The sequence below is a fragment of the Diadema antillarum genome, unplaced genomic scaffold, assembly GCF_040938485.1.
Source record: "Diadema antillarum isolate AM-2024a unplaced genomic scaffold, OU_Dant_1.0 seq00000142_RagTag, whole genome shotgun sequence".
NCBI classification, from domain to species: Eukaryota; Metazoa; Echinodermata; class Echinoidea; order Diadematoida; family Diadematidae; genus Diadema; species Diadema antillarum.
The window spans coordinates 40492-50342 of NW_027271218.1; the positions used below are offsets into that span (position 1 = coordinate 40492).

Here is a 9851-nt window from a genome sequence, read left to right on the forward strand (position 1 = left end):
TTATTCTACTTGCCCCCAAGTGTGTTTTAGTTGCTCTACGCAAATGGGTGTTTCATCAATGAAAGTGAAAATTGTACTGGGAACATGTAGGTCTAATTGACTTGGGTAGTTGTGAACAATACATGGTATACAATCCACGAATGCCACGTACATAGAAATCCTTGGTCCATTCTCTTTGTCCCAGTGCATGGTGCATGGGATTGATAACTTCCCTTCTCTTCGCAGGGTAAACAGAGCCATCAACATTCTTTGGGAGATGACTTTGAAAAGGAAATTCCCATTTAGCATTATGTGGATAATTTCATAATGGGGTCTGCCATTCATCACACACATTATCAGAGGCATCACTGATAGAAAGAGATTGAGAAAGAGAGAAAATGAAGATGGGTTCCCCTCAGTCATGGTTGATATACATGTGAACTTCATAAATAATGGGGCTAATAATCATCCAAACTACAAAAACTCAAAAACTCAAAGCAACAAACGGGGTAAGCGTGCATAAATACAGGGAATGTTTGCAAAGTTTGTGGGTGTACAATGTATTGAACATGCATGTAGTGGATATGACTGGTAGACAAGTCCAATTGCAAACTACAAAATTGTATGTGAGAATAAAGAGTGACATTGTTTTCATGATTTTTGAGACCTAACATATCATTTTTTCATGGCATTGTATTTGGCAGGAAATCAAAGGCTATGCACTTTTTTTTCAAAGAGGCATTGTTCATCTAGAGCGCCCCCCCCCCCAAAGAAAAAAGAAATAAAGTATTTAAAGGGAAATTAAACGATATGTAGGTAGATGATTGTAATGCAACGTCTGTAGCTACAAACATTGCATCATGGAATGTTCCGTAGGTGATACAGGGAAAAACAAATTGTCTACTGGTATAATCTGCATTTTATATTTGGACTTGGATGATTTTGTCACGAGTACCAGAGAGATGTATTAGAATACTACCCCACATATTTGCAACTGTGTCAGTAGCTGTTACATTTGGTTTCGAGCACTTTCTGAAAGGGGTCGTATAGTTTTGGTTGAGACTTAAGACCTAATTTCAGGTTTCTAACATTTTTGCTGAGATAATGACAAACCTTGTATGAAATATGAAAGAGCATGTAATTCTATGAGGAATTCAACGTTTCTTTGATGAAAATTGGTTTTGAAATGGCCCACTTTTGTATAATAAAAAGAGCGATTCTAATAAAGTGTGGGACCCACACTTTATTAAGATCGCTTTGTTTTACTTTGTTTTTGAATGTTTCAGTCATTCCAAAACCGATTTCCATCAAATAAACTTTGAATTCCTCTTAGAATGGTATACTCTATATAATATTTTATAAGTTTTCTTGATATCTCACAAAAAGTTATCAGCCCAATCCTTACACTTCACCAATACTATACCAGCCCTTTCAGTACATGTACAAGTGTATGCATATATCATGACAATAAATCTCACATTAACATGCTCTCAGAGAATTATCCCCCCCCCCCCAAATAAGTAATCAACTTAACAAATATTTCAACAAATCATATACAAAATGCATTTTTTAGAATTTTACATCAGTAACCTTGACGTAAAAAGGACAGGCTTAACCACTTCCGTTATTAGACAGGACTTGAAGTCACCGCAACTTCCTTCAACATTTTGCTCTATTTAAAGCACCATTCCCCACCGTGTTACAAGTCAATTTTGTTTCTGAGTAAACTGAATGGATAACAATGGGAGATGTTTCATAAGATTAAGAATTCAACACAAGGAATTTGTTAGCATTCCAAGTTTCACATTTTTGTCAAACTACAAAATTGTAGCTACATTAAATTTACTCTTCATTCAAGGCACACACTAACAGGCATACTTCATGGATATGAAGTGATGACTTTCACATTGTACCAAATCTACACACACACACACACAAAAATCTTGATTAAATATAATCTCTTTGTTAAAGGGATAGTATAGTATTGGTGGAGATGAGAATTGGGCTTTTAACTTTTTGCAAGATACAAGAAAACACTTATGATATAGTACAGAGCATACCATTTTAAGAGGAATTCAAAGTTTGATGAAAATCTGGTTTGGAATAAATGAAACATCCAAAAACAAAGTAAAACAAAGCGATCGTAATAAAGTGTGGGTCCCACACTTTATTAGAATCACTCTTTTTTGGATATCTCAGCCATTTCAAATCCAATTTTCATCAAATAAACGTTGAATTCTTCATAGAATTACATGCTTTTTCATATTTCATAAGAGGTTTCTCATTATCTACCGGTACCCAAAAATGTTAGAAACCTGAAATTATGTCTCCACCAAAACTGTACGATCCCTTTAACTCTGTAAAATCAAGTGCAGAATCATTCCACATCCCCCCCCCCCCCACCGCCCCAATATTCACAGTCATTGTCAGTTGCCTAAATTCATAGACCTAATTGTCATTGATGGCACAAATTTAATTTTTAAAGAGAAAATGGAGATAAACTAGATAAATTATACTGTCTTTTCAGGTAGGCTACTGTCAAATCTGTCTACCATTACATTAGTACCATTTAGCTGCAGGTCTAACAATAAGATGCTATTCTTTGCCTAAATGAACGATTCTGCCTGTTTCTCTTTGTTCATGAGGTTCACGACACGAGTGCAGAAAGCAGATTAATCCGAGTTGACCACACGACATGCATATCGCATACATCCGAAGTCCCACCACGCACGGTCGACGTCATGCCCAGGTTGCCTACATCCCGCCAATTTGAGCGGCATAGCATCACTCAACAGCGGCCGCCGCACAGAGAACAGGCCTTTCGCCGAGCACGACCTTTATCACAATCTCATCACCACCACGAAATTAAGGGGAACATTTCTGGGAATAAGAGTCACTTTGATTAAGTGTTGGGTAAATTTGCAAAAGCCATATTATTGACAAAGGTGTAAACATGGGTTAAACATGATCCAGATATTCATATTCATTTTCTTGAGCTGGATAAGAGCGTTTACATTTCCGAGAATGTACGAGACAATATTGTAAGAACACATCAAAACCCACTTGGTACATTATAAAGCATGTCGCGTGTGTACAATGCTCACTGCATGCACGCTGCGCTCAAAGCGCCACGCCGACAGGATTACCACATCCCGTGAAGTCGAGCTAAATTTTCGCGATGTTCGCCAAGAATTAGGACCTAAAGCTCGGTACGGATGTAGTCTTTAGTAAGCTATCGACGAGAATCAGCGCAATTCAACGCCGCTATGAGTAAGCAGCACAAGAAATTATCGGTTACTTTCGGCTCGTTACTCACCATGGTGCCTCTGTTTGTTCTCGGTGAAAGATGGCAACGCAAGGCTTGCGCATGCGCACAAAACGAACGATACCGGCGTCATTCTTGTAATGAAGGAATGCATGCACATGATACACTCGCGATATCGTGTGTGTTATCGGCGGGTCGCTCGGCACTGCTCACTGCCCATTGCCGAATACGAGTTTTGTATCTTGTTTGATGTCACTGGCTGAATGCACAAAGCGCATTTTCAATCTCTCTTTTTATTACCAAATGAAGCATCACCGATATGAACGGGGCATAATTGCATTGTTGACATTCTTCGCTTTTATTAATGGCATGCCACGAGCAAGGCACGCGAGGTGGTCACACCCGTGCCTCAAACGTGGTAACGCGGCATTCTCCGGATTGGAGCAGATGATTTGCATAAATAAGTGCCCGCCGTTGAGAAAAATTCCGCCAAATTCTGAAGACGTTTTCTTTTTTCCTTTCCGCCCCGAACATGCACAACTGCTTCCGCGCCTAAAACTTCGATTCGGCCTGTTAGGTCCGGTGACCACTCGTTTACCACTTGAACTATAAACTTGTTTTTCCTTTGTGGGCCTACTACGTAACGGTTGTAAAATGAATTTTCATCATATTCTTCATCATATTGATAGTGATCTATTTTTATTGCGGCTGTTTAACAAATTGCTCTATACATCGACTCATTCAATCGAAGCAAAGAAGTCATTATAATTATGAGCGTTCTTTATTCTTTTGACTTAGATCACCTCAAATTCAAGTATACGCGGTACGGAAAATCAATCTGAAACAATTTGATGTTGTTGTAATTGTTTGTGTCATTGTTCCATAGGCTCCGTACTTTTACATTTCACAAGAATGCCATACGGACATCATAATTTTGATATGCAAATTGTGGAATACTAAAATATAAGAGTTAATAATATATGAGCTATAAAAGGAATCTTCGTAAGCATTGACTGTGGTTGCTGTTAGCCTAAAACACAGAAATAATTAAATTTCCTGCATCACGAAAATTATTTTTTATTGCGAAGGGCGTGTAATGTTGCTGGCCAAGAATTCCCCTTTCTCCGTTAATATTGAGATCAACTAAAGATATTGTGACTTTAGAAAATCAGAAAAACAGTGTTAACGCGCACTGAAAAACAAACAAACAAAAACAATGGGAAATGAAAAAAAAAAACCAATATGCGCGTATTCAAGGAGGAAGTAATTGGGTGATTTTTTGGGCGTAATGATAATTGCTTCACCACTTGCAGTTGCGTAGTGGAAAATTGGTTTCAGGTTTCCAACTTTTTTATGTTTTTATGATGATTTTTTCTCTCTTTTGTGAAATATGGAAAAGCATACAGTTCTAATGAGAATTCAAAGTTTATTTGAGGAAAATGGTTTTTGAAATGGCTATAAGATATCCCAAAACCAGGCCCGTAGCCAGGATTTTTCAAGGGGGGGGGGGGGTGCGGTCACTAAAAAACGGACCTTCGGTACCAATACCAATGATGACACAACACACACACACACACACACACACACACACACAATTATATATATATATATATAAATATATATATATATATATATATATATATATATTCTTTGGACGACCGAACTATACAAAAGTTGTATAAGAATTTGCGCGCGAAGCGCGCCCGCAAATTGTGAATTTTGACTGTTTTAATGACGTTTTAAAGTCTCGAGGAAATTTGTATTTTTGTCTGTTGCATGCATCGCGTTACGGTATTTCATCTAGGAAATAGTAAAAACTCATTTTGCCAGGAAGTTGCAAAGTTTAATTGTGTTCGAGACTCTGCGCGCGTAGCGCGCCGCAAAATTGAGAATAGTGATTTTCCTGGTGTTGTTTTAACTTTTATTTTTTCTATTGTATACCCGCGTTAGCAGGCCTGAAGCCAGGATTTTTAAAGGAAGGGGGGATTGCGTTAATTAACAAAAACGGTCCTTTGATACTGTCCCGGGAGGGGTAGCGACAATTAAAAGGTGGACACCATGCTCATACATGGACTTTCAAAATGGCCCCTAAACGAGTAATGATCATATGATTTTATCGGGCCTTAAAAACAAGTATTCCTTAAATGTTTCCTGCACCCTAAAGAAGTACTTCATCATGATTGAACAATATACCATTTTCCCAAATTTCGGCCTTTTTGATACCCTTTGATTATATACGCTCGTACATACCACTTTCCATCTAATCCGTGAGAAAAAACGACCCCTATTACGCGTTTTCTTTAGCGAGTATGGTCACGGTGTCCACCTTTCAGTTGGAGTTTTCCATCCCATTGGATGCTGTTTGGAAGATGAAACATTCACTTTACTATACAGTATATCAGCCGTTGGTATGCGAGTTGTCAAAAACGAAAATAGATAAGAAAATTTTTAAAACAAAATGAATTGTAAATGTGAACCATTTATATTTTGCCTCCTTGTGGTAGCATGTCCGAACTTTCAAATAATCATTTTAGATTTAATAATATTAAAGGTAGTAGATCCGATTCGCAAACATCTCCAATATCAGTCAAATGTCATATTAACCTTCATGCTAAGAAGGTTTTCTTTGTGAAATTTGGAGGTCAGTGAAATTCAAAAATATATATAAACATCCGTTAGCCCATTGGAAGAAGTTGAGTGCAAATTCAGACCTCAGGCTTAGTGCTCAGATGTTTTCCTATTTTGATTTGAATCTGTCTATACTGTGCACACTAAGATACATACTGGAATGGTTATTTCTTATTTATTGAAATCATAGATAGCATATTTGGTTACTAGCTGTCTCTAGGCATTTTCGAATTTGGGCTGCAAAGAGATCCACTATAAGTTAGAAGAGAAGATAAGTAAAATAATGATAAAATAAACAAACAAAAAAGAATGAGTTTCTTTTATAATACTAATCTGACAAACTTTTTTACTTTTACCATTTTACTTCATAGCTCAGACACTTTCCATTCTCTCTCATGACCCTCTTACCCATTACATTTAAATGAAATACAACTAAAATGAGTTTGCGTGCCTGCATACTCTTTGGAAATTATAAGTGAGAATGTTCTTAGGTTTTGGCTCACTTTAAAATGAGAACCAATAGAACTGTCACAACATGAGAAAATGTATAAGTAATAATCAACAGTACATTTCCGAATTTGGCCTGCAAAGAAATCCGCTACCTGTAAGTTAGAAAAGAGATCAGTAAATAATGATAAAATAAACAACAAAAAAGAATGCGTTTCTACCGCCGTATCCAGAACAGAGCCTGAAACGGTGCAGGCTCAAGAAATCGTTTGTACTAATACGTCTTGAAGTACTGTGTGATACTGTTGACTCAGACTTCTACAAAGCTGATAGTGAGAATTTTAACCCAATCCGGCTCATTACCTGTGTTTTTTATGAAAATATGAATAAAGAATGTAAATTAAATAACGACGCGTCACAATGCAGTCTAACGCTCTCACAATGTTATCATACATAGGGTTTTTCCCTGACTGTTTTTACTCCGGAGCTCTTGCAATATTCAGGCTTTTGTAATACTATCTGACAAACTTTTTACTTTACCATTTTACTTCATAGCTCAGCATTCTCTCTCATACCCTCTTACCCATTACATTTAAATGAAATACAACTAAATTGAGTTTGCGTGCCTGCATAATACTCTTTGGAAATTATAAGTGAGAATGTTCTTAGGTTTTGGCTCACTTCAAAATGAGAACCAATCGAACTGTCACAACATGAGAAAATGTATAACTAATAGAGAACTGGAGTAAGACAGGCCTTTCATTTTGTTTTGTCTCTCCTGATCGTTCGTAAGAAATGTTAATTCATGACCACCTTTTCACAATTTGATTGGAGCATGCATTCATAATGGAAAATAGTTGACATAATAATCTATCCCCAGGCATTATCATGCCAACATGTACTTATATATACATGTACTATATCTTTAAGAGACGTAGATATAAAATGTCTCAGGTTTTCGATTATAGTAATTTCGAGGAAATTTCTTTAATTTTTATCATATATGTAAACTTGAGGCTATTAGATTTTCATCCACTTACCTCTGTTCCTGTGAAAAAATGCAAGTGTCAACCTCAATGTCATCCACGAATCGCACGTACTCGGGCGGCCAGTGGAAAAAAAAAAAAAAAAACACCGGTCACACGCGCCAAGGGCCATGGCATGCAGTGCCGATATAATAGCTCGCACAAATTGATACATAACATTTGTGTTTGTGTGCGTGGGGACGATCCGGTGGTTCATACAACAAAAGGGTTTCGTACAATTATTTTTAACATTGTTAAACGTACTCTTCCACATTTACGTAGCATATAATGTGTCTTTATATTTATTTGGATTGTTATCTTGAGAATTGCTAAAAACCGTTATTATGAAAAAGTGGACCTTTCAGAATTTGGGGGGGGGGGGGTGCGTACGCACCCGACGCACCCCCCCCCCCCCCCCCTGGCTACGGGCCTGCAAACAAAGTGATCCCAATAAAAATGTGGGACCCATCATCATTCTATCAGGAGGGTCTTGTTTTACTTTATTTTGTGGAAATCTCAGCCATTTCAAAAACTGATTTTCATCAAATAAACTTTGAAGTCCCCTTAAATGGTCAGGACTGTATGCTCTGCAATGATTCATATAGGGGTTTGTCGCAAAAAGCTAAAAGCTCAATTCTTATCTCCACAAATATACTTTACCCTTTAATATATGATGAGCATCCCCTTCAAAGAACCAATTTGAGGGAAATATTGTTTTCACCACGAGCAGTCTTTTTGAACTCTAAGTCTTAATATATGCAGTGTGGTTATACAGGGCGGTTGATAATAAATATGATGAAAACGATTATAAATCACAAAAAAATGATAAAAATTGTCACTATTGTTATCACTTACTATAGTTTAATGACAAAAAATAATAATAATGAGTAATAGCAGTAACCTGGTAGTATTAAATGGCATAAGTCCTTCCGAAGGTATTTAATTCCGATGGTTCGTGAGAGTATTTTTCATTATACGAATTTTTTCTTTTCATTTCATTTTCGGACTGGATGAGCATTATAGGAATAACGATTCACCCCTCCCCCCCCCCCCCCACACACACACAACAATAGATCACTCCAAAACCTTCGAGTATCCCCTGAGGTCACTCCAAAAATAGTGAAAATGAACATGTTCACTCAAAATTCACTCCAATTTCACTCGAAACTCACTCTTTTATAGCATTCATTCCGTGTTAGAATCACTTTCACTCTTCTTTTTTTAGTTCACAATATTCGTCATACTCTATAGCATGCGGACAAACTTTTTTCTTCTATTTGCATGCACCACTTCAATGCATTTCATCATGCATACTTAAAATCGACATTCCCACGTAAAATTTTCTTCATAGTTCCGGCATGTTTTTAAGTCACCGGAAGAGCTTTCTCGTGTAATTGTCAAGAGCATCTGTTATGCATACAATTTAAATGATAAAGGTAAATCAGTCTATTACAGTGTCTACAGTTTCCATTCACTTTGCGTGCACTGTTTAGTCAAACTTACGGCAAGCCTCGAGAAAATTTCAGACAAGCTGTGAATGATTATATCTCATATCAAATCAGTTTTGTTCATTAAAGGGATGGCACAGTATTGGAGGAGATGAGAATTGGGCTTTTAACTTTTTGCGAGATACCAAGTAAACACTTGAATTTAGTATATACAGTATACCATTTTAAGAGGAAGTCAAAGTTTATTAGATGAAAATCGGGTTTGAAATGACTGAAACATCCAAAAACAAAGTAAAACAAAGATATCGTAATAAAGGGTGGGTCCAACACTTCATTAGAATCGCTCTTTTTTGGATATCTCAGCCATTTCAAAACCAATTTTCATCAAATAAACTTTGAATTCCTCATAGAATTACATGCTCTTTCATATTTCATAAGAGGTTTCTCATTATCTCACCAAAAAAATAGAAACCTGAAATCAGGTATCAACCAAAACTATTATACGATCCCTATAGCGCTAGGTGAAAATCATTTGAATAAATCAGAATAGCTAATCGGAAGCCAATATTTTCAAAATAATACTTGCACTCAAATTTGCGAATTATTCTTCTTCCTGGGGACGTATAGGTAACGAGGGGTGCTGTTCGTTATTCCGAAGGTTCGCTATTCCGCAGGTTCGTTATTCCGAAGGTTCGTCAATCCGAAACACAAATCGGGGCCCTATACCTAGAGGTTCGTTAATCCGAAAATTTAAAAGGGTTCGTTAATCCGAACATTTGTGGAATTTTTCCGAAGGTTTTTTATTCCGGAGATTCGTTAATCAGAAAATGAAATTCGGAATAATGAACCTTCGGAATAACGAATCTTCGGACTAAAGAGCCTTCGGAATAACGAACCTTCGGAATAACGAGCTGTAACCGGTAACGAGCTATACAAAAATCACATTTTCTCACACAAATAGCTGATGTCTAGGCCTATAAATACAGACATGCCATTTAAACACTTGTTTTTACAACCAAGCTGCGTCAATCACTAATCTTGTTGCCATGACGTGGGCAA

At 37.0% G+C, this 9851-nt stretch overlaps 1 protein-coding gene across 1 annotated transcript in view; it reads right to left on the minus strand.

The window, feature by feature from the left end:
* The window catches only part of LOC139727669 (dynein axonemal intermediate chain 7 homolog), a 39699-nt gene extending 36370 nt beyond the window's left edge, over nt 1-3329 (minus strand). Inside the window, exon 1 of the mRNA XM_071638650.1 lies at nt 3296-3329. Coding sequence (XP_071494751.1) covers nt 3296-3298 — 3 coding nt within the window. The 5' untranslated portion in view covers nt 3299-3329. The remainder of the gene's footprint in view (nt 1-3295) is intronic.
* Nucleotides 3330-9851: the final 6522 nt, after the last annotated feature.